The sequence below is a fragment of the Athene noctua genome, chromosome 10, assembly GCF_965140245.1.
Source record: "Athene noctua chromosome 10, bAthNoc1.hap1.1, whole genome shotgun sequence".
NCBI classification, from domain to species: domain Eukaryota; kingdom Metazoa; phylum Chordata; class Aves; order Strigiformes; family Strigidae; genus Athene; species Athene noctua.
Window position 1 is genome coordinate 24,483,454 of NC_134046.1, and position 23,834 is coordinate 24,507,287.

Consider the following 23,834-nt stretch of genomic DNA (forward strand, 5'->3'; position numbering starts at 1 on the left):
TTTCATGAATAGCTTCTTTGCAAACATTTACTTAAAGAGTAGATAGGGTCAAGGGGAAAAAAGATAACTTGGTTTACTTATCTACAATAGCATGGAAATAACTATGGGGACAATGTGTATAAAGCTACAGGACATCACAAAATAGAAGGACCTTTTACATACTGCTGCAGAGGAAGAACACTACAAAATGGTAAGAAAAACTGGGAAGCTCAAGGAAAGATAGTAACCCTTCCCTCTGTGCTGATGGCCACACATGAGCCCTTTCTGACCACCACACCAGACACGGGACCTGAGGGCTCAGTATTGTAAGCCACCGCTGTTCAAAGTGAAGGAGCAGATGGAGGCTTTTCCAAAGTTCCCACTTAAGGGTGTCACCATTGGTGAGACTTCTGCTCCTGGGTCGTTTAAATACTCCTGAAAAATCCCATTCTCTCCCGTGAGCTCCAAGACAGCAGATCTTTTCATGTGATGTAGCCCCTGGACTCCTAGCACTGTGTCAGCCAATCCAGACGTCCAGCTGTTTACTGCCTACAGGGTCTGCGACCACCATGCAGATGTTTTCTGGGTTTCTATTTGAGCCTAAGCTGCTGATTTTTTTCCCAATTGATTTAAAAGTACTTATTAAAAACTCACTTCAAAATTTCAAAAAAGTTAACTCAACGATCAAATTATTTTTTGCTGAGCACAGCTTCACCACTCGCTCCTCCCTGCCCAAGAACAGCCAAACACCCTCCTCGCATGTCTTTTAGGTGGAAATACTCATGGAAGAGTCAACACAGTGACACAGCCTCACCAATGACTTTCTTTACCTGCTAATCCCTGGCCAAACGATTAGTAAGATGTCTGAGACACCAAGTCTCCCATAATTTGTTTCCATGCAATATCAGCAATGTCAGGTCTAGCAGCATCCAGCACAACTTAAAATGATCCAACTGACTTTCCGAATGAAAAGAGTAAAATTACTGACACTGAAATCACAGTTCTGCTGCTGGATATAACCATCACCCGAGGAGCAGCACGGGACATCTGCAAAGCCCTACACTGCTCCAGCCCCATTTGCAGATGAGTGTCTGGCTACACCCTCGTACATCCCAGCTGCCCTTTGTTGTGGGCACCAAAATCCCCACAGTAGTAAGAAGGTTTAGTTCACCAGCGGCTGAAGTGGAGACATGCTGACACGAGAATTTTGGGTGGTGCTATGCAAATAGGGCTGTCTTCATGGAGATGCTCGTGGGACTTGAGGAAAAGTGATGAGGATACTATTTCTTACTGATTATACAGCGATGGGCTTGGTGTGAGCACAGTCCATAAAATAACTGGGAGAGGAAGACGAGCGCAGAACATGGTGTGATGAGCTGCTATACTTGCAAGTGCTTCCATGCTCCTTTAAAAATAAAATACTGGTTTCACAACAGAAAGAAGACACTCCAGCATTCATTTCGGGTGTGCAGAGGCATGAAACCCAATTTCCCCATGACTGTCCCATACCACAGGGCATCAAAACCGCTGAATGCTCCGTTTAAACCCTGAGCTGAGAGGTGCTCGTGGATGCATTTGGCGCTGCCGAGCAGTGACGGAGTCTGTAATGGTGCCTGCATCTCTCGTGATGGCTCCCAAGCCTTTCCTCCTCATCCTGCTTTACTCCCTAGACTTGCTCTTCTGCTTTCTGGTTGAAGCTCCAGGCAATTAAAATCATGATAGATCAATTTAAACTTAAAAGATGTCTCATTTTTAGAGGGCAGATACTTTGGCCGCTCAGCATGATGAAGAAAATAGGCCCCTTTGTGCATCTCGAGGCATTCAGAACACGTCATTCAAAACAACTGAGTCACGATTTAAAATGCAGGCCTATAATCTTCCCACCCACATTACCACACCTTGAGCTATGTCAGAAATTTAATTTCTCTCTCATAAACATCCATGGTGGACCAGAGCATGCCATTTCTGATGCTAATTCAAAGGTAGCTCTGCATGAACACCAGCTGAAAGTCATTTCTGTGTCATGTAAATTCAGTGGACAAGGCAAACAATTTTGACAGTCCCTCTTCAGTTGTCTTAGGTTCTGACTACACCAACAACATATATCCGTTTGGCCCCTTGAATTTCCCTTGTCCTCCACAGGTGATTTCAGAGGATTTTTGCAAACTGATTAAAAAAGGCAGCGAAATGTCTGTTTCCTCTTTTTGCTCTGAGATAAACAGAAGACCTTTTTCCCCCTCTCAAATGAGATGGATTCAAGATGCTGAATCCATCGTAACTGGAATTAAAATCACATCTCATCTGGGATTCCCTTTGTGAGTACTTTGTAGGAAGCTCTTGCACTTCTCAGGGAAGTGTACCAGTGGCTGTTGGAACACTCTCTGGACACAGATCCCCACAAAATGCCCCAGAGTACAATCTCTTTAACCACCTTCAGAGTCTCGGCGTTGAGGGGGAGCGAGGTTCTGCATCCTCTATCTCGGTTCAAACTCGAGGGTTCCTCTTTGCCTTCGATGCTGCCGCCGCCCCATGTCTGTCTGAGAGGCAGCTGGTGTCTGGGGGGGCAGTCTGGGGGTACATGGTCATTCCGTGTCCCGGTGGCTCTTCACAGCGCACACCCGGCACCCTCCCGCTGCCATTTGGTCCTTCATAGGCTCGAGGGATTCTCATCGCTGGTGTAGCAGCCCTACTTGCACCAGCCAAAGGGCTGCCACAGGCAGAGGTGAGTTAACTTTAAAAACAGTAATATAATTCTACCAACTAAAAAGAAGGTCATTTTTTCTTTCTTAATGTAAGTCAACACCCGTGCGTATTTATAGGCCCTTACCCGCCATTGCCACCTCGACACCAGACCATGAGAGCGTTATTTTCTCTGGTAGGGCAGGACGATACTTACTGCTACTTTTAAGCGTCCCTGCTCCGTGATGGCTTGTCATTAAAAGAGGGCTTTTGTGCTTCGTTCTCGCAGACACGCATTTAGCATCGCCCCGCGCTGTATTTGCGCGGAGAGGGGAGCGCACGCAGCGCTACTGCCCGCGCACCGGCGGCGGGGTTCTGCTCGCATCGCTCCCGCTGCCGCCCCGCTGCCAGACACCCCCCCGCACTGGGGCGAGCGGGGGGGCAGAGCTGCGCCCGGGACGTTTTCTTTAAAAAAGTCCCTCCTGGCAGCCAGGCGGGATAAAATACCCCCTCACCCCCCTAAAAAGACCCCCGCGCCCGCCGCCGGCAGCGCTCACCCTCCCCGCCGGCCGCTCCGCCGGGCCCCGCCGCCGCCCGCCCCGGCCCCAGCCCCGGCCCCGGCCCCGGCCCCGGCAGAGGAAATATTGCAATGTTGCAAGCTGACGTAAGGACATTACAAGGAAAGGGCTACATTTCGGAGTGTTTATGAAAAGCCTCGGTACTGTACTGTCACCAGGGGGCACGCAATAGAATGCATTTCGCCAAACATTTTGAATAATAATCATTTAACAACAACAACAACAAAAAAATCCCCAGTCCGGTCGGCGCTCGCAGAGCCGAAGGAACCATGCAGCCAAACTTTGGGAAGCCCTTTATTATTTTTCTGACATTGCTCGCCCGCCCTTGAGGAGCCGTAATTGCATTATCTGATTTTTTTCTTTTTTTTTTTTTTCCCCCCCTCTCCTTCCCCCCCCCCCCCCCCCTTCTTTTCTCCCTTCTCCCCCACCCCGTCTCCTCGACATCGCAAATTCGCTGCCGGTTCGGCAGGAGCAGCCGCCGAAGCGACCCCGCGGCAGGAGCCGCCGCCAGCCCCGCTCGCTCCGCTCCTCCGGGCGTCCAGCCTTGTTTTGAAGGGAGCTAACATGGCGACGGTGCCCGTCTATTGCATCTGTAGGCTGCCCTACGACGTAACCCGCTTCATGATCGAGTGCGATGCCTGCAAGGACTGGTTTCACGGCAGGTAACACAAAGAGATCGGGCCTTTCCCCCCCTTTCGCCGCGGTCCTGCCGCCTTTCGCCGCCTTTTCTCCGCCGGGCAGCGCGGGGAGCGGCGCTGCCGGAGCCGCCGCCGTGTGCAGTTTTCCAACAGGCCTTTTTGGAGAGGAGGAGGAGGAGGAGCCACTCTGCCCCCGTCTCTCGCTCGCTCTCTCCCCGTTGTATTTTTTTTGTGTGTGTTTTGTTTTGTAAATTTTGCTGGATTCCCCGCACAAAGCTCCCCCCCCCCCCCCCCCCCGCCATCCCCGGGGCTCCGGTGTCACCGGGGTGGGGGGGCCATTGTGCTTTCCTCGGGGAGGGGATCGTTCCCGCCGGCCGGCTGGGCGATGGCAGCGCGGCGCGGCGGCGGGCTCGTACGGCCGGGACGTTGTGTCCCGCGCTGCCCCCCCCGCCGCGGCTCCACACCGCTGCACTGACGGGGACGGGCCCCGGGGCGGCGGGGGGGGCCCGGCCGCGGCACGCCCGGGGCAGCCGGGAGCAGCAGGGAGCCGCGGCGGCGGAAGACGGGGCTCCGCCGCCCTGTCATCGGGCTCCGGCGCCTGGCGCGGCGGGCCGGGCCGCCCTCCCGGCCGGGGAGGCGGATTCCGGGCACCCCCCCAGCCCTCCGCGGCTCCCCGGGGCGGCGGGAGCGGGGAGGAGCGGGGCGGAGGGCACCCGGGGTGTTTCCCGGCTGACAGGGCCACCATCGCCGCGCCAGCCCTGCGGCTTAACCCTTGGCGGGGCGGGCCGGGGGCTGAGGGCGGCGCGGCGGGGCCCGGCTCCGCGCCCGGCCTGGCGGAGGGGCGGCGGGCGAGGGGAAGCCCGGGCGGGGCGGGAGAGAGCCTGCCCCGAGGCGGGGAGGGCCGGGCGGGGAAGACCCCGCTCGCCCAGAGCCCGCCCCTGAGCCCGGGCAGGGCGCCCCCGCCCCGCGGGGAGGCGGCCGGCGGGGACCTCCGCCGCCCTGCCGGGCCTGGGGGGGGCCGGGCGGCCCGGGCGGGGGTCTGGCTGCCGCCCGCCACCGCCGCGCCCGGCCCGGCCCTGCCGCCGCCGCCGCCCAAGCGCCTGGGGCCGGGCCCTGCCGTAGCGGCGGCGGCCGCCGGGCGGGGGCAGGCGGCGGGGGAGGGGGAGCGGAGCGGGAGCCGGAGCCGGAGCGGGGCGGGCAGGGGCGGGGGACTCCTCTTTTCGGCTCGTTTTCCCCCAAACCGTCCTCGCGGAGCGCCGGCGCGGCAGACAATGGGAGGGCGGCCGCGCTGGAGTTGACGGCGCGCAACTTCAGAAACATGTATTGTTGATTCCTTGATCTGTGAGAAATGGGGAAGTCGGCGGCCGGAGCGCCGCGAACAGTAAAATTCTCCGAAATGCCGGGAAGGCGCCTCGGCAGCGTCCGCGGGCGGGCTGCGGGTCCCGGCCCGCTGCGGCGGGGGCCGGGGGAAGCGGCCGCGTCCCGGGCGGCTCCGCGGCGGCGGCAGGCGGGGCAGCGGCGGCCGTGGCGGGGCTGCCGCCGAGGAGGCTGGCGGGGTGAGCCGGGGCCCCGGCCCGGCGGCACCGGAGGGTCACCGTGCCCCAGGGGCGGGCGGAGGAGGAGGGGCAGCCGGGCGGGCAGGTTTCCCGTGCGTCGGGTGTTAGGGAAGAGGAGGAGGATGGAGCTAAGTTACCGGCTTTGCAGCAATTCTCCATGGGTGATAAAAGTGTACAAAGCGAAATTAAAATCCGGTACATCACCTGAATGAGCGCTTTTTATGACAGGTATTCGCTGAGGTTGAACTGTAACTCTTTCATTTTAACCAGCTCCGATAACTGCCTCAAAAGAGTCGATGGAGGACACGAAGGCAAGAGGCAGCACCTCACAGCTGCCCGAGTAGGCCCTGGCCCTGCGTATCCTCCCCAAAACTACCTGTGTGCACAAACAACTTACAGAAACTTTGCTGCGGCATTACGGACGGTGTTCCACCATTTATTTGAAAAGCTGTGTAGAAACATGAAGCAGAATACTGAAATAAATGGTTCTAGCGCCAGCGCTGGTGGCGGGTGCTCTACATGGGTGGTTCCGGACATGAGGCTTCAAGGGTGCGCACTGGCCCGTGGTGATTGAGACTTAGGCAAAGATGACGAGGTGAGGCTGATCTAGGGGCTGGAGAGAAGCGTCAAGTGTTGTGTGCTTGAAACCCAGAAAATTTAAGAACATGAAAAAATTAAGATTTTCATGCAAAGTGGTGATAGAGTGGGTTCTTGAAAAGATAAACAGCAAAAGGAGTTAAGCTGCCTGCATATGGCAGTGAATTTGGATCAAAACTGATCAAAAGAGATTAGTAGTAACTGATCAAGAAAATGATCGTTTTGGGGGCAGCTCAGGGGCAGTATCTCATGCATGCCAAAGAAAGGTATTTCATTTTGTGGTATAAAGGGACAGAATCAAATTGTAGCTCTGTTGCAGGGATGTTGTACCCTTTTTGCTTAGCTTACAGTAGCATCCAGAGATAGATTTTAAAGAAAACTGAGAAGACTTCTCACCGTGTCACAACCTAATTGTACTGGAGAAGTTTGTTGAGTGATTTAGTAGAAAGCAGCTTATGTATGTCCCTGTTTGTTTTGCTTGGTATTATATAAACAAATAAATATTCAACAAAGAAAACTAAAAATTGTGATTTAGTTGTAAAAAAATCGTCCTCTCTTCTAGACACTCAAAGCACTCGTAATGTTACTGTTTATATAGAAACTGTACTGCAACCGAAAATAAGCAAGTGTGCAAAGCTGTGTACCGTTAAGGAGGCTTGCCCAGTTTTTTAATCATTTAATCATACTTATGTCTCTTTTTAACATGACATACAGAGTGCATTTCCGAAAAAAGTGCCATTTCTATTTTAATTTTGTAGAAGCACATCAGGTGTTTTCATGCTTTCTTTCTGATGGTAGTTTCCAAATATTTAAATAAATGCTTCTCATGGTTTTATTCAGATAGCAGTCATAGTCCCCCTTGCATCTGAAGTTGGGTAACTTCAGCAGTTTGATATTACGGGAATTTTAAACATATGTTAAACTTATTTAATGCAGTTTAGAAGTTGGAAATGAAGAGATGGGGCCATCACCACATGTTGGATGGGCACTCTCAAGACCATCGCCAAGTACTTGGTGGTTTGCTGACATGCTGCTGACTATAGTTTGGAAATCACTGCTCTGGGTCGCTTCCCTGTATGAGTGCCAGAGATGGATTCGGGGTTCTGCGGGGCTTTTAGATATCACTGATTGTTTTTATTACCTTTTTCAGGGAGGATTTCTCTTGTGGTGTTAGATCTTTCTGTAGGAATTATTACTTAATCCTGAGAAACGTCCAGGTGGTCTCTCACCGCGGGATCTGATCTGCATGGTGGGGAAGGCGGCACCTCAGAGAGCTCGCTACTCTTGCCTGGGCACCTGCCATCACTTCAGCCTTAGGTCTACGTGCAGTGAAGCTGCTGCATTAGACTGTATGGCCAGATTGATACATATGCCTGATAGGTTTCTTCTGATAGACAAAGATTAGGCATTTGATTTGATTTTGTAGGTTGTTAGCCTCTGGTAGTCTTGCCCGTGTAGTGTTGCCGGTCTATAGGAGGAAAGAGTAAAGAATTTGGCATCATTAGCTCTGTTCCTTTCTTTCTGAAAGCTTTCTGAGACCCTCTGTTATGACTCTGTGTTACCCATCATCGGAGACCCTTGGACGCTGTTTATGAAGTGTGTTGAGCTATGGAGCCACCAATATGTTTGCAGAATGCTGTTTGTAGCTTCTCGTTTGATTGAGTTTCAGTAATTTCTGTGCTTTCTGTTTGCCTGAGCAGCTTGAGACAAGCAGCATCAAGCTCTCTCTGGAGAGGATGGAGATGATCTTACAGGCAAAAAGAACATGACGCAAAAGCAGACAGTGGGGTTGTTTGATTCCGTTCTTTGTGAAGGCTGTTCAGTCTAATGGAATCCACACCCCTCAACTGCTTCTAGTCTTTTGCTGTAGAAAGCCAACCTCGGTGCTCCATGCTTTCCCGGCTCCTCCATCGCTCTGTCATAGCACGTCTGTGGTATGTCCTCACCTCTCGGGTCCCTTCACGATGAGTTCCTGGCATTATTCCACATGTTACCCAGCAGCAGGACTGCTGGCAGCAGCAGTAGCTGGGGCTGTAGGTAGCCTTCTGCTGTAAAGCCTCTTGGAACAAGAGATGGCTCTTTGGACTTGGAGAACGTCAGGAGAGAAGGAGGAGGGAGTTGCACCATGTGCTGTTGGGTGGATAAGCTGAGAATCAGCAGGTGCCCAGGTAGCCACTCTGCTACCTCATCTATAGGCCTGGCTAGACAAACGGCTTCATGCAGGCAGCGCTGCAGGCCGCAGGGGGTGCTTTCTGTGCCAGGGACTGTGCAGGCTTGCGTTAGGTGGTTCACCGGCTCAGCGGGGCAGTTTGGCCAAAACGTGTCACCCCTGTGCTGTGTGAAGAGCACTGCCTTCACCGCTGCTTCTGGGTGGGGATGCTGGTCATGATCTCTGAAGCTGCGTGGGGTTTAGGAGCTGCCCGCTCCAGGGACAGCCTCTGTTCCGAAGCACCTCTGCTGCTGTTGAAAACAGCAAGGGCAGACTGGCTGGCAGGTGGTGAACGTAAATGGCTGAGGGTTGGAAGAAGTCATATTTAACAACAGGTCTCATCTATGGGTACGTTACAGAACCTAATATTCAAGGCAAGGCAAGTCCTTTTGTACAAGTTTGTTCAACTAGAAATCTGTACTGGGTTATTTATTACAGCTGTAGGTGAAGGAAGGTAAATTATTTATTTTCTCTGCGGTGGATATTTTGTTGCCAGTTCTTACAACATGCACCTGGTGCTGTATAGGCTGTGATCATACAATCACTTGCTAAATAAAATAACAAGTATTTTTGTATTTATTTTTCTACCCCATATATATTTAACTTTGAAACTTAACTGCCCCAGGCATAGCTGAAGTCATAACTTAGTAAAACAAACAAAAAAAAAGGTTTAGTTATCTAAAAGTAGTTCATGCAGTTGCCATAGCAGCATAAAATTATGATGGGTGTTAATCAAAGTGCATCGGTGCACAATATGAACTCTAGCCAGGTTAAGAAAAGCACTTGTCTGTTCCATTGCAAAACTAAAAACCCTGTGTATGGGGAGATTTTATTCTCCTACTGGAGTGTTCAGCATTGTCCCTCTTAAAAATAGGTCTAGTTTTGCATGGCAGTGTCTAGTTCCTCTGTTTTACATAGACTTATCACTAACTATGGCCAAATTTGGGGATTTGGGTAAAATTTTAAGATGAGGATAATCCTAAAAATACACTGCTGTTTGCCTTAGTATTATCACAGCAGAGGGAGTTACTAAGGTTAATTGTACTATGCACAGAATGATTTCCTTTAGTGTGCAGAGTTCAGATAGGAACAAGGTATGTAAGTTTTTCCAATAACTAAATATTAAGGATTATTTCAAGTTTTCCTGAAGAGTTAGTCAACACTACAGCCTCAGTTATACTGGGAGATTGACCAGAGCAGCCATTGTGGAAAAGCCATGCTAATACCTATACCAGAATTCTTTCCCTTATGCTCTCTGTTCTAGAAAAAAAAGAAAAAAGAAAAAAAGAAAACCAGGTAGTTTAGAAATCATTTTATAGAGCCCACAAAGCATGCTAATTATTCTGGATAAAGTGTCTGCATGGACACTTCAGTGGGTATTGTTTGCCTTAGAAGGAAAACAACCCAAACAAACCAAAACACCTACTTTTTTAAAAAAGCGTGAGTTGTCAGTACAGAATGTGAACAAGATTTGAACTTAAGATAAAACTGTTAAAATCCTTGTTGTCTTCAGGTTGAAATTGCTGTCATTTTAATCTTCCTTTCAGTAACACAGCATTATCTGTTTTGTAAGTTGAAAGCTGTTCTGGGAACCTAAGAAGCTATTTTCATTTCATATCCCTTTTGTATATATTTTTAAAATTCTTTTTAAATGTCCAGGGCTGCATAGAGATAGAAACACGTGGCACACACACTTGTGCCAATACTGATGCGGGTTTGCCTTGTACTATTGTGTGGTCCCACAGTCAGTGATGATTAACACCAACTTCCAGAGCACCAGAGGTCTGGCCGGATGGTAAAGCAAGTCGGTTTGCATGTTGCCAATCAGTGTTGTGTTCTTGGCCCTTTGGCATGGCTAAATATACTTCTTGTCTTACCATTTCACATCCATTTGTTCTCTGAGAAAGAGTCTGAGATTCAGAATGGAAAATATGTCAGAGTTTTAGTATGCCATTAAAACTTTCAGTTGACCTCAGAGAGTCTCCTGGGCTGTTGCAGTATCAATCACAGCTGCAAGAGTATTTTGCAAGTATTTGTTAAAAGTATAGTTTCATTTTGTATAGCAGATTTCCAGATACAAAGTTTTATCTGCAGTTTTATCTTGCAGAGAAAATATGCTAGAGGGTTGAAAACCTGTATTTGGTGTAAATTAAAAGGATTGAATTCTTACTCAAAAAAGAAGTTTGCTTGGAAATTGAGGTTCACCCTCACTTCTAATGCTGACATCCCCAGGAAGAGCACTTGGCACAGCACTCTACTGCTAAACGATAGGATAGGCTCTGTATTTAGATACGCATGCAAAAAGTGCATCAGCTTCCTCATTTCTGAGCCTTCTTGACCACTGCCAAGTAGTGGGTGGGTTTTCCATGGATGTCCATGCAACATCTAGGTGTACAAAGCTGGTTTTGGAGCAGAACAGACATTTCTCTTTTGAACGGTTCCTTGCTGCAGGACTGAGCATCATATCAGACATCTCTAGGTTTACGGTGCCTGAGTGTCTTGTGTTTAAACTTGCTCTTTAGAAGACCCTGAGGTTTCATTTTGAAAAAGTGTTTAGCTGAGACATTGAGTCTAGTTATGAAAAGAACTGATTATTCCAGTTTATGCAAATAGGAATTTAGGTATCATGAGTGCTTAGCTGGCCTTAACATCGAGGTTTTGATGTGTCAGCTGAGAAGATATGGAATTATTCTCCAAATTAAAGTATGCTTTAGAAAATCCAAGTCTAAGTAATGCTAAGTCTGGACAGTAATGTGGGAAGACCTGGCCTACAAGTAGGTTGTCTGGTACACAAGGGTGTTGCATATCAAGATTCTTTTAATTTTAGAAGTTTTTACTCAGATTTTACCTCTGAAAGGATAAAATGTTGTGATATTAAGCACAATTCATGTTAAATTAAAAAAGAACAGTTTGAAAGAGTATGAATTAACAAGTGCTCTTCAGCAGCCTAAACCTTTAGCTCAACTGTGTTTTGTGAGCAGTTCCGCAAGCACCCAGGTACTTGTTAAGTTCAGTAGCAGCAGGACTGCACCCTTACCAGGTGCTGGCTTTTAATCAGGAAAGTTAAAGCAGTGTCAACACAGAAAAATCAGTTCTGCAAGCGAAGTGGGACTTGGTTACCAAGTGCTTTCTCCTTACCGATGAATAGCTCTATAATGAAGGAAATGGATAAAAATGTCTTGAAAAAAATATCAAAGTAGTGTAGCTATATATGGGGAGAAACTGATGAAGAGAAAAAGTATTCCAGAATCACTATAAAGTTTTCTAAACCCCACCATCTTTAATATTGCTTTAATATATTTTCTTTTTTTCTGATTGAGATACATTTTATAGTAGTAGTGTAGTATACACCAAAAACTAAGGGTATTTGTCTTCCCTGGATAGCCGTCTCCTGTGGGGCACCCTGTAGTAATGCAGGCGTGGGCTTCGGCCGAGGGACAGTTTGTACAATTGCAGAAGGACTCTGTAAATACTTGGTGCCTGGAGCCGTGCGACCGCCACGTGTTTAAAGTCATCTTTGGTCAGCCATCATGAATTTGGGCTACACTTTTGGATTGCAGTGTGGGCATGTGCAGAGGCTGTCTGTCGTGCTCTGTGCGTGAGCAGTCTGCTGAGGCCACCAGCCTTTTGTCCAGCATGAACAGAACATCCTTTCACTGTCAAAAGCAAATGATCTTTTTGCTCAAAGCTTTATTAGCAAAATTTTATTACACTTAAAAATATATTCGAATGCTGGATCACAGTAAGATTTAATACAATATAGTGTTCCATTATTCCAATGAACAAAACTCCATCAGCTAAATGGCAGTAACTTTCTTGTTGTAATGACTTATTTTCCTGTTCATCAGAAATTTGTGTATCTAAAATATTTTACAGTTCCTCAAAACATTTTATTAAAATGTGGTTTGTGACATTAAAATTATCATATAAAGGTGCACTTTAGCAGCATAGTAACCATTTTATGCATCTTATCTGTGGCTGGGAACACCACACACTGTGTGGGTGTATATTAGAAAATCTTACACTTACTGAGTGATACGAATAGTGATTCCTTTCTAGATTTTTATTTGAAAACAATAGGCCTGTGCACAGTCTATTTTAGGGCATTATGCACAATCTATTTTAGGATGATACCTAGCTGTTTATTATGTCTAAATACATTCCATATAGAATATATTGTCAATAACAATGTTTTTAGCAAATTTCACAAAGTCTCTCACATGGACTCGTTCCTGAGGGGTTTGTGCCTCACTCCACATAATGTCTGAGTAGCTCAACCCCTTCTGAAGAACAGTCTCCAAGGGACAGTGGTTCCCCCGTGACCATGGTCTCTGGTATTTTGATGTGACTAGACTGCAACACCTCCCGCTTTGCTCTGGTGCTTGGTGCTCTCCAGCGCTGGGATCCCAGCCCGTGGTGTGTCCAGGGTGATGAGGGATGGTCGTCTGCTGGTCTTAGAGACCGCAAACTCCTCCTTGTTGAGCTCTCCTGGCCCTTGGGTAGAGCTGACAGCCCATTCTCTTGGGAAGAGACTGACAATGTGTGAAGGAAACCCAGCCAGTAGTCCATGAAGTTCCTCCCTTTGCTTCCTCCCAGGCACATCCCCCAAAAATGTTGGGTGCTACTTCTCCACATGAGGCCATGGTTTAGTAATCTACTCACAGACCTGGGCAGATGTGAGGACACAGTTTCACCAGGGTGTTTATGTGCTTCGAGTTGTACAGCTAATTGGTGTAGGCCTCTAACAGGATATTCAGCATTTTTTAATATTTTTATGCATTAGTAGTTGAAACAAGCAGAAAGTTAAGCAATAGCATTTTTTTACAGGAAAAAATAAATCAAAATGTAAAAACAAAAATATTTTAAAATTTCCTCTTTGCAATTGTTAATCTGTTAATCTAGAACTATGTGAGAGCAGTTGGAGCTGCAGTCGCCTTTCTGTTTTTATTAAATTGCTTATCAATTTCATTGCATTTTCCTCTTTTAGCAAAAGTTACCCTCAGGGAGAGCATTTTTTGTTGAAGTTTTCATCGGGCAGACTGAAAAGATGTAACAAGTGAAAAAAAAAAGTGAGATATTTCTGTTAGGAGCCATTAGTTGTGATTTTTTGTTAAACTTTTTTTTTTTTGCTGTTAACATCTCAATGGAAGGTGATGGAATTGTTTGTCAGGAACACCGTTCCTATGTTGTATGTGCCATTCATTGGTCTGGAAAAGCTGGATTTGATATGGCCAAATTATAATGATTTTAAAATCCCTAGTTAATGCATACTCATTATTTTTAAAAAATAATCTTCCTGTGCTCTTTTGGCACTGTGACACCATGTTGACACTATGTGTGGACAGCAGAGTGATCTCAGTTGACCGATGATATCTTCGGTTTCATGAGATTTGCAAATGGAGTACGAATTATTGTAGTATGCATTTGTGATTGTTCATGTGTATAAAAATACACTCATTAAATGTGAGCCATGTGACTGTGGTTTACCCTTTCAGCTCCTATCTGTATTGTTACTGCTACGGTGCAGAACAGTATCTCATTGTACATGCCCAGCGCTGGGCACTGTGCAGCCCTCTGCCTTCTGATGCCAGATACAACAAAGACTGCAAATGGTTTTCATTATGTTTTTAGATGAATGCAGAATAATGTGGGAGCACATGAGACAGCCGGTGATCATTATTCGGGAATACAATCCCCATATCCAGAATATAAGCAATATTTAAGTCCTTCTATTGAACATCTCACCAAAGTCTCTGGATAAGGGCAGGAGGGGAAAGCTAAAGGGCATAGACTTCTGCTGCTGTTTGGCCTGTGTCTGAACAAGGAGAGTGTCTTCTGTATCACCGTGCTACCCTTTTGTGATTTTCTTTCACTACATTTGTCATCACTAAATACCCTTAAATACAATTGCAGCAGTTGCTAAGGAATGTAAAATTAGAGTGTATCTTTTTTTTTTTTTTGTATCTAAAACATGCAGTTTATTGGCTGGAATTAATCGGGAAGCAGGACCACTTGAACATCTAGCTCCTTACAGACTGCTGTAGGTATAGCATATGAACTCTATCTCAGAAATATTTCTTGTGCAATTAGAGAATGCTGTTATGGTGAGGAATCTTGCTGGATACCTGAATGAATACTGATTGAGCAAACTTGTAGGCCCCTTAAGTATTTTTTCCATGGTCACTTCAGAAAGAAGCATTTTAAAGAAGCCAAATATGGGTTTACTAGGTTTAAGCAACTTGGTTCTGAAATTGGTTTTTGATTTAGCTCATGAATAATAGCAGAAGACTGCTTTTCGTAGAAAGAAAAACCGTCTCCAGTACAGTGAGCTAGCACTGATAAGTCAAAGTATGAGTATTTAAGAGAAGTGAAATCACTTGCCAGTGTGGGCTCATGCTGCATTTAGTCACAACCCTGGTGTCACTGTAGCAGAGCTACGACCCAGTAGCTCTCAGCAGTTGTCGGCTGAGAGAACAGTGCATCATCAGTTCTGCAGGAAAGCTTGGTATTTCTCAGTCAGGCTTAGTAGGTATCACGACTCTAAAGCATTACCCAACTGTCTGCTTTTTTCAGGTGTAAAATATTGTGGTAGTTGGGGAAAATTATTTGCTGTTACTGCTAGGAGGGTTCATGTTCTCTAGTCAGTCTGTTCTGATAAAACTTGACGATAAAATTTCAAAATATAGCAGGGCATTAACAGTGCTGTAGGAGAATAAACCTTCCTGAGCCCTGCAAAAGGCACGCTGAAATGGTGAAGAGGAAATGTCTCTGAAACACTTGCTTAATTTTTAAGGCTTCTGTGTAAGCAGTTCTCTAGATTTCCAAAGAATTAAGAGAAATAATGTATTTAACTTCTTTGGAGCCTTCTTTATCCATTCAGAACAGTGTGTCCTGACATACTGCGCCTTCTGCACCAACTCTGTCTTCCAGTTTACGCTTTATAAACAGCATCAGAAATAGTAATGTTTTTCATCCACAGCTGCATTTCACCCTGTGGTATTATTCATAGTTCTTTGCAGTTTTACTCCCACATCTTCAAGCAATCCTAGATTACTAATGACATTGCTGTATCCATTGAAACATACCCCTTCCTCCCGCACACCTATAGCTATTGTCTTCAGAGATCCTGGGGACAAAGTAGTAAAAGCTGAGCAGTACTTCAAGGAGAGGCCCACACTGTTGGTAGAACTAGTAACGACGATTCTATAAATAACGTGCTGCCTTTGGGGCGAGTATGGAACCAATTACCCAGTGCCATGCTCGAAGGAGCTGTGCTGTTGAGCAGGTATCCTCCGTGCTGACTAGGAGGCTGGTGGTGTGGCCACAGCAGTCGTTAGAGTGCTTTCTGGTAATTTGCCCAGACTGGATTTTGTAATACTAAAGTTCTGTTCAATGCAATAGCCTGAAAATTTATTTTGGGGAAAAGTTATGCATTGCTTTCTGCTTTCCTTGGTTCTTCAGTATTTTAATCTGTTGTTGCAGTGCGCCTTGTGTTCTGGTTGAAATGCACGATACAATGCACCCCTACACTGATCTGTTGCAGCTGTCTCTGTATTTTGTAGAATTGTGGAGTGTAAAGATACTCAGGGTTTAAAGTTGCTGTGTAATTGTTATAGTCAGAACTCTGTGTTAAATACTTGACATTTATATTTTTGGACATACTGGTTAAACACAGAGATTAATGCAGGGACAGAGAGATGAGACTACAAGGTTTCATTACTGGCTTTGCTCCTCCTTTCCTCCAAAGTTTTTGTCAACTCAGTTAACTTCTATGTAGTTGGGTTTGGCTTAACTCTCATGGATGCACATTAATTAATATTTTAATACAGAATTTAAATGTAATATGTAACATAATGAAGAAGACTAATAGTTTGTCTCTAGAAGAGGAAGGGGAGTGAAAGCTGTTCTGGAAGACAGTCAGAAGAGGACCAGGATGGTCTGGTAGCAGTGCCATGGTCTCTGCTGGATTTCCCATCCTGACAGCCGGCTGACCACATGAGTTGCCTCTGAATCTGAGTTTGCTATTACAGGCATCCCCTTAGCTCCCCGTATGCCTGGCACTGACCTACACTCTGTGGCAAGTATGCATCAACGACCTTTGCAGTATTTTTATTTCATAGAAGCCCAGCAAACTTGGAATTGCACAGTCTTCCTCTGTTATTTGGAATCTTAAGAAAATTACTCCTTTAAGGCATAATGTGTGTCTTGAATATGCTGTGCTCCTTTGCAGCTTGGCAGTGATATGGCCTAGCAGACAAGTGACAATCCACTGTGATTTTTCTGAGTGTGTGTCAGAATGTTTAGCTCTTGTTATACGTGCTACTTGAATCAACAAATCTGTGTACAAGTTGTGGTTTCTGGAACGCTACTATCAGAAGTGTGGGTGATGCTCACTCTTCTGGAGGTTTTTTGGATTTCATTCTGAGTTTCATTTTTTCTCAGCAAAAGTTAACTGATTTTACTCCTTACATAGCTCAAAGGTTTGGTTTTGATCAGCTGTGTTTTCCTCCTGCACATTCACTGCTCACTGTAACTGGGAAAAAATATATGAGCTGGTTCTCAGGTGAAGTGATTTTATTCTTTCCATTTTCAAGCAGAATGTCATTGCTGGGTACTGTGGGTATTACTATAAAGTAGATGTTTGTGTTTCAGATTCACTTTTGATGTTTGCAAGCTGTATCATGTGGGGAGAGTAGGTAAGAAAATTATCGTCCATAGGGTGGCTATGGTAGACACGCAGCGAAGCTGTGAGTTAAAATGTGCAGAATAGCAGTGGGGGAAAGCTCAGTCCTGCACCGAGTTTGTTACTGGCAGCGTGGTCTGGTCCTGCTTACAGACTGGGCCTGCTCTTAACGCCCATCAGCTGCCAACACCAGTCAAGGACGGCCCGAGCACTGGGACACTGTGGCTCTGTGCACTTCACTCGCCGTGCTCTGGAGTGGTCCAGGGGGTGAGGTGCTCTGCGGTGGTCCGGGGGGTGAGGTGCTCTTGCTGCCCAGCCAGGGCATTGCACCGCGCAGCCACCGTCCACAATTTGCAGAGGGCAGGAGGGGGAGTGTGACAGAACAAGCAGCCTGGAGAGGTCAATAAAGCTGTTACACTGTGTGTGTAAGTCATCTTCAAGATAACTACCAGGCTGCTCGCCAACTCTCCAACTACTCATATACATTTTACGTCACTTTTTATAATACAGCTAGATTTTTCCATTTTAAAAATGCTGAAATTAAATTGCTTCATTTCTATTTGAAAAATACACAAAAGGCTGGAATAAGCAGTAGTTGGAGTTGTTCCCTTATGCTTCCAAAATAAAGGATAGTAGGAAATTATCAACTCAACATAGCATTTGTAATCAGAGATGCTTTTATCCATTATGTTAAAGAAATGACAAGCCAAACCTTGAAGTTTTCAATTTGTCAAGCCTATGCTTTTACTTGGGAGGCTTTCCTCAGAGAGGGGCAGACCACTTTTTTTGTTTGGTTGGGTTTTTTGTTCGCTTGTTTGTTGGTTTGTGTTTTTTTTGTTGTTGTTGTTGTTGTTTTGTTTGTTTGTTTGTGTTTGGTGGTTGGGGTTTTTTTTTGAGGAGGCAGAACAGACAGAGTCATCATTTTATGCTTTAGTAAAAGGAAGTTTTCCACAGATACTAAGTACTTGCTACAAGTGCTATTCAGAATAATTTTTTCTGCATTTTCATGGCGAGGGATTTGGCAAATGGTGTTAGGAAGAAAAGCAGACTTCAAGGAGGTGTTTCTGAACAGCACTTAAACTGAATTTAACAGTGAAGAGCCCATCTGACTGCTGGTGGTCACAGTTTAAACCTGCTGGCTGCTGCTGCTTTTTCTTTGTTCTTTCTGAATTTTGTGTTTCTTTGCGTTTTCAGAGCTCCAAAATTCCGCTCAAAGCAGAACTGTTTGCTTTAAATGCAAGCCACGGCTGGCAGGGTTTGCTAGAGGGGAGGTTCAGCTGCACTGGCCCTCTGCCTTCCCACCAAAGCCCGTGGCAAAATGCCTGCGGGAGCAGCAGGCTCCATCCCAGGTCTTGCTCACGCAAGGTTTTCAAGGGGACAGAAATTTCACAGAAAGTGTCATTCAAGGAACGATGGAGTATCTTAGGGGAACCCATCCTGTGCGAACTGGAAGCGTTCACTCTTTAGGTAAGATTTTCCCTTTGAGGAGAGCAAGTCTGAACTCTAATTTTGTGCTGATAAGCCATAAGCAGGGAAACAATATTAACACTTTATGTCGAGTTTGTAAAAAGGCATAAAAACTGTCTGGATAAAAAGAGAAAATTTATTACTTCCCATATAGTAACTTAAGTAGCTTTGGAAATAAGTGCCATTGGTAACAGTTTGCATCTTCCTACTCTTTTTATATATGAGTTCCAGTAAATGTACTGCCTTGATATGTGCAACATAATTTTAAAATTACAATTTTAAAATTATAATTTTTATGCATAATGTTAAACATAAATATAATGTTAATTGTGCTTAGAAGTATGTATCAGGATGAAAACAATACTTCATCTAAGACTTGCAGAAGCGTAGCTGAATCTCAGTACCATGTGCTGAGTACTGTAGACTGAAAGACCCAGAAGCTCCAGGTGTATGAACAATCAAAGCCATTCATTGTGTTTATGGAGACGTTTAGTCCGCATCTCAAAATGTAACGTGATTACATTTTTTTACAGTTCTTTGGTAAATGGAAATCTGTTTCATAAATTGTGTGCAGTAAGTGTTTGTGGATTTGCAGACGTCTGAATCAGCTGAAGCAAATAGCAATTTGCAACAGCATAACATTGCACCCATAACAATGGGCAATCTCCAGAGCACATTCAGTTACTAATGACACTGAACGTTGCTGTGTATTTTAGGTCCTCTGCAGTTCAAATAATGTGTTATTAAGTAATATTTAGGGGTTCCTGTGTCAGTTTGGACCAAATTAGTTGCAAAAATGTGAAGTTAGCAGTTCCTAACACAGTTGGAGTAATTTGAAAATAGACTAAAAATTACAGGAGACTGCAACATGTGTTTCCCGTTGGAAACAAATGAGTGTCTCCATTATTATTTACTAGTAATGGCACCACATGAAACTTAAGGAAATCAGTTTTAAAGAGGTTACTCTGAGTGTTGCTGCTTATATTTGATTTCAAATTTACTTTTTAAACATTTTGTGCTTTTAAACCCACATAAAAGAGTTGATAAAAAGAGAGAAAAGCATCATCTTAAATGCCTGTAGTTTGACTGACAGAATAAGACCATTATGGCACATGAATGCAACTTAATAACCATTTTTGAAGCTTGTCTTTTGCTTTCCACTGAGACTACAGAAAGTATTACAAGATTGTATCTGTTCTGGCTGGCCAAGATGGGCTTGTGCAACAATGTCAGAAATGTAGTGAACAAAGAGATTTAAAAAAAGGGACATAGGAGTAAATTGTCACACTGGGGAATGAGGAGTAGGAAGTTTCTATTTTAGAAGTCGCTTAGAGCTTCATTGAGATACTATTTTGTTTGTCCATTTCAGCTGAATGAAAGTTGTTGGGGTTTTTTTTGTTTGTTTGTTTGTTTGCTTTGGTTTGGTGGTGGTGGGGGTTTGTTTTGTTTTGTTGTGGGTTTTGTTTGTTTGGTTTTGTTTTGTTTTTAGAGAGAAGAGTTAAAGGTGTAGCCTGGGAAGTGCTGGTAGCAGCCAGTGCTGGGAGTGGTGGTCTTGGCTGCTGGGCAGGTCTGCTGCTTCTGGGCCATGTGTGCCATCCTAGGCAGAATGCCACGTGTTTCCCAGAGGAGGAACTGGGAACATGGTTCTGTTTAAAACGCCTGGTTAAATCAAATTCTGATACTTACTGAGTTTACAAATTCTTTCTTCCATGTATGCAGAGGAGGTTTGAGTCTGTCAGGTGTCTTGCCTAGAACCTTGAAAACCCCTGTTTGTTTCCTTCTGGTTTTTTGGTTTAGCTTACATTTCAGTTTAGGCAAACTTTCCTTCCAGAGTAACAGTGTTAGTCTGGAAGTTTGTTTAAACTTCAGCTTTACACTGCATGCATGACTTTCACCTGTGTTCGGTATCGCCCTGCTTCAGTACAAGCCGCTGAGACCAGCAATTCTTTCTGGCTTTTGGTTAGACCATTGTATGCTAAACAGTTTTGTAAATCCCACCACATGTCGTCCTAGGTTAAAATGAGCATGAACCTCTGTTCCCTCCTTGGGAAATCAAAATCCCCAATGCTGCAATCACGTCTGCAGTCAAGCTGTGTTTCTCACATGAGTAAGCTCCAGTTCACCTCCATGTCATGAGAGTAACGCTGTGTGTTCGCTGAGTCAAGCTCTCAGACTTGATCCCAAAATAGAGCTTAAAAGAACAGCTTTGTAAAATGTAATGTTAATTTATAGTGAATTCATTTTCAAGGAATCACTTATCAAATCCCTGAGAGTTTGCATTGCTACAGTGCCTAATGGGCTACTGGTTTCTGCAAGGCATGATGTCTTTGGATGAGATGCTGCTGTGAAGGCTGTAACGAACAACTTACTGCAACGCATGTTGATATGGTGTGTAGGTATGTGCTCTAAAATTGCTGATGAACAACAAACCCCAAACAATGCAGTACACAGAAGGAATCCAGCAGTGGTGTCTTGCGACCTGTTTCAGTAAACAGAGGTTCTGCTGAAGTCAAGAGGAAGAGAAGGGTCCCCAGGACAAGCCCTGTTGACTGATCCATTATCATCAACCTGTTATGTCATCCAGCTTGTAAAAGTGAAATTGATGCCTTTGCAGACCAGGAAGGAGACCAGTAGTACCAGTTAGCCAGTGAAGTGTCTATGTTCAGGGTTGAATTACCAGGTGGAACAAATCATTATGAGTCTGTGGACATAGAGACAACACTTCATTTTATACCAGCGCAATGATTAGTCAGAATTCATCAAAATGCCTGGTCCTAGGAAAATGATGTAGTTTATGCCTCTGGATAGTATAAATATTACTACCATGTTTTTCTTTCTAAATGTACAGGTTTGCTTTTTTTCCCCACCATCACATCTGTTATCCATCATTCTGAGACATACATGCTCTCTGCTGTATCAAAGGAGAAGATGTACCATCTCCACGATGGCTGTCTTCAGCAATGGGACAGTGCAGAGCATGGTGTGGGCACAAGGATCATATATTGTCACCCCGGTTAACTGTTGTTGAGGTGAGTCAGCCAGAGTTGCAGAGCACTGCACAGGAAAGACATTCAGAGTTCCACACGGATGTACGTATATGCATATAAAGCCTATTTACCATGTTGGAGTAGGAATAAAACATGATAAAGCTGTAATTCGATCATTTGAAGTCTGGTGTTAATCTTCTGAAAAATGTATTTGAAGTGCTGAAAGCTAATGAAGTAAAGATAGAAAAGCAGGTTATGCGACTCAGCAACAGAAATAGTCAAGAATGGTTTGGGGGGTTCTGTTAATAATTTATAATTTTAAATTGTATTGTTGTTGGTTTTAATATAGTGAGTTCTTCATAAATGTGACAGTGAAAATCATTCCCTTTCCTTCTTCCCTCCTTGTTATACCATCAGTTCATTGTTGGAGCTTCCCCATAGTGGTTGGCCCAGATTGCCTGACATGCAAAATAGAGCATGAAAAGGTAATGTCAGTTTACTATCAGGACTGCTGTGTGTTTATAAATACATATATATAATATATATGTATATCAAAAGAATACATAAGAGTGTTACTGTGAATGAAACCAACCAAATGTTGATGTGTATTTTTAGTGAGATCTTAGCATAACAATGCCTGTACAAATTCCAATTATAAGTTAGCTCAGATTTAAAAGCAAGTTATATAAATGAACATTGCAATTAAAGCAAGTCAAACTCATGAGGTACTCAAAATTGTATTTATATTTTGGTACAAGTGGTTATTGTTGTACAAGGCTAATGATGCTGCCTGGAGCTTTGCTGCTGTTTAGTTTATTTGTAACGTGTTTATTTACATTTATCTGTAGTTTAATCACCCACGGATATCTCACATCTCCAGTGTGCTCTTGCAGTACGTATGACTTTGTATGTGATATGCAGAATGACCAGATCCTTGATACAGTGGATGGGTGGTTAGAAGGAATATGGCAAACTCTGCCTTCCTAAAATAGTGGTTTTCTCTGCATATTACAGCGCACGGTAGCTGCTGGAGAAATAAGAATTTGATCATTTGTTTAAAGAGTGGCTGTCTTGGTGATGGGGTTGGCAAAGTGTTCCCTTTTCTAGGATCATATTTGTGCACAAATGCTTGTGAAAACTGCTCTGGTCTCGGTGAGGAAGAAGTGTTTTCTGAGCCTTTTCAAAGGTTTCCTCAAACGGCAGAGCAGCTATGACCGTTATCAGCTGTTTTATTTTGAAGTATTTATGTAGCCTCAGTAACTGAAGTACTAAAACTTAGACTTGATGGACCTCCCATGTAGATGTTTAATCCAGAAGATCGTATACCAGTGTAATTTAAGCAGCAAAATTACTCATAGATTGCTCTGTATAAATGAGCCCTCAGTCTGGTGTGCAGGAAGGCAAAGACATAATCTAATTTCAGTAAGCTTAAAAACATCTGATTCAAACATATTTCCCCTCTTCAGAGCTTGATTATTTGCAAACCCACCTTTACCAATGTAAATGTAAGTGCAGCTGTGTCCATCCAGGTTGAAATCCAAACCCATTTTGTTATCTGTGCACAAGAAAATTATCTGAACTCTTTCTGAGCAGTGGGAGAGAGCCCTGTTTCCTCTCTGATTCTTGATTCAAAAGGCATGGAGATTTTATCTTAAATTATCCACAGAAACTGAAAATTATTCCCCAAAAGAAAACAAGAGCGAGAAGGATCAGCCCGAGGCACAGCTTTACACTACTGAAAATGTGGGTGTTGAAAATCATAGACAAGCACAGTTTTTCATAAATCAAGGTTTGTTGGACATTTTTTATCCATGCCCAGGGAGCAAAGTACATACACACGCCTGTAGCCACCTGGGCCGGTCCTTCTCTTTCCTCCCTCCTCCTCTTGCACACCCACAGCTTGCAACCCAGAAAGAGTTTAAAATTAACGTGTTTAAAATTTGGTGATGGTGCTGTGTGTAGGCAGCCAGAGGTTCGTTCACAGCACCTCACGCAGGCTGGCTGCATGAGACAGGAGCTGGTGTTGCAGGAGTGTGTCTCCCTGCCGAGCCAAGGAGTGACTGGTGGCCCCTGTGCGGCCAGGGGAAGGGTGCTGGAAGGGTTTGTGTGCTTGTGGCCGGGAGTGGGGGTAGGAAATTAAACAAGTGGGAAGGAAAATAAATCGGACTTGGGTTTTTCTGGATGCTGACTAGTGCAGCTGGGCCAATTTACATTAGCTGAAGGTGTGATCCATGTGTCTTTCAAAGGAAACAAGTGTATAGAGAGAGAATGCAAGTTTTTCTCTGCAAACAGTTGGATTTGATTGTGTAAACTTTCTGTTAAGTTCTCTTGGTCTTCAGGCTGCAAAATTACTTGCTCCCAACCAGTCGTATCAGAGGGCTGGCAGTTCAGATGTGCACGGTGGGACAGAGCAGTTTAAGCACGGGTCTCTTGCTTACTGCTAGAAAGACAAGAACATAAA

General features: G+C 44.8%; 1 protein-coding gene and 1 pseudogene across 3 annotated transcripts in view; both read left to right on the top strand.

Moving 5' to 3' along the window:
- The first annotated feature begins 3,663 nt into the window (after nt 1-3,663).
- The window catches only part of PHF2 (PHD finger protein 2), an 84,073-nt gene continuing 63,902 nt past the window's right edge, over nt 3,664-23,834 (top strand). For 2 of the 3 annotated variants that reach the window (XM_074914318.1, XM_074914319.1), the window contains exon 1: nt 3,678-3,898. In XM_074914318.1, coding sequence (XP_074770419.1) covers nt 3,801-3,898 — 98 coding nt within the window. In that variant the 5' untranslated portion in view covers nt 3,678-3,800. Of the gene's footprint in view, nt 3,899-23,834 lie in introns of all 3 variants that reach the window. The other variant, XM_074914320.1, reaches the window with a different exon arrangement.
- LOC141964324 (uncharacterized) overlaps nt 5,271-23,834 on the top strand; it is a 39,518-nt pseudogene continuing 20,954 nt past the window's right edge.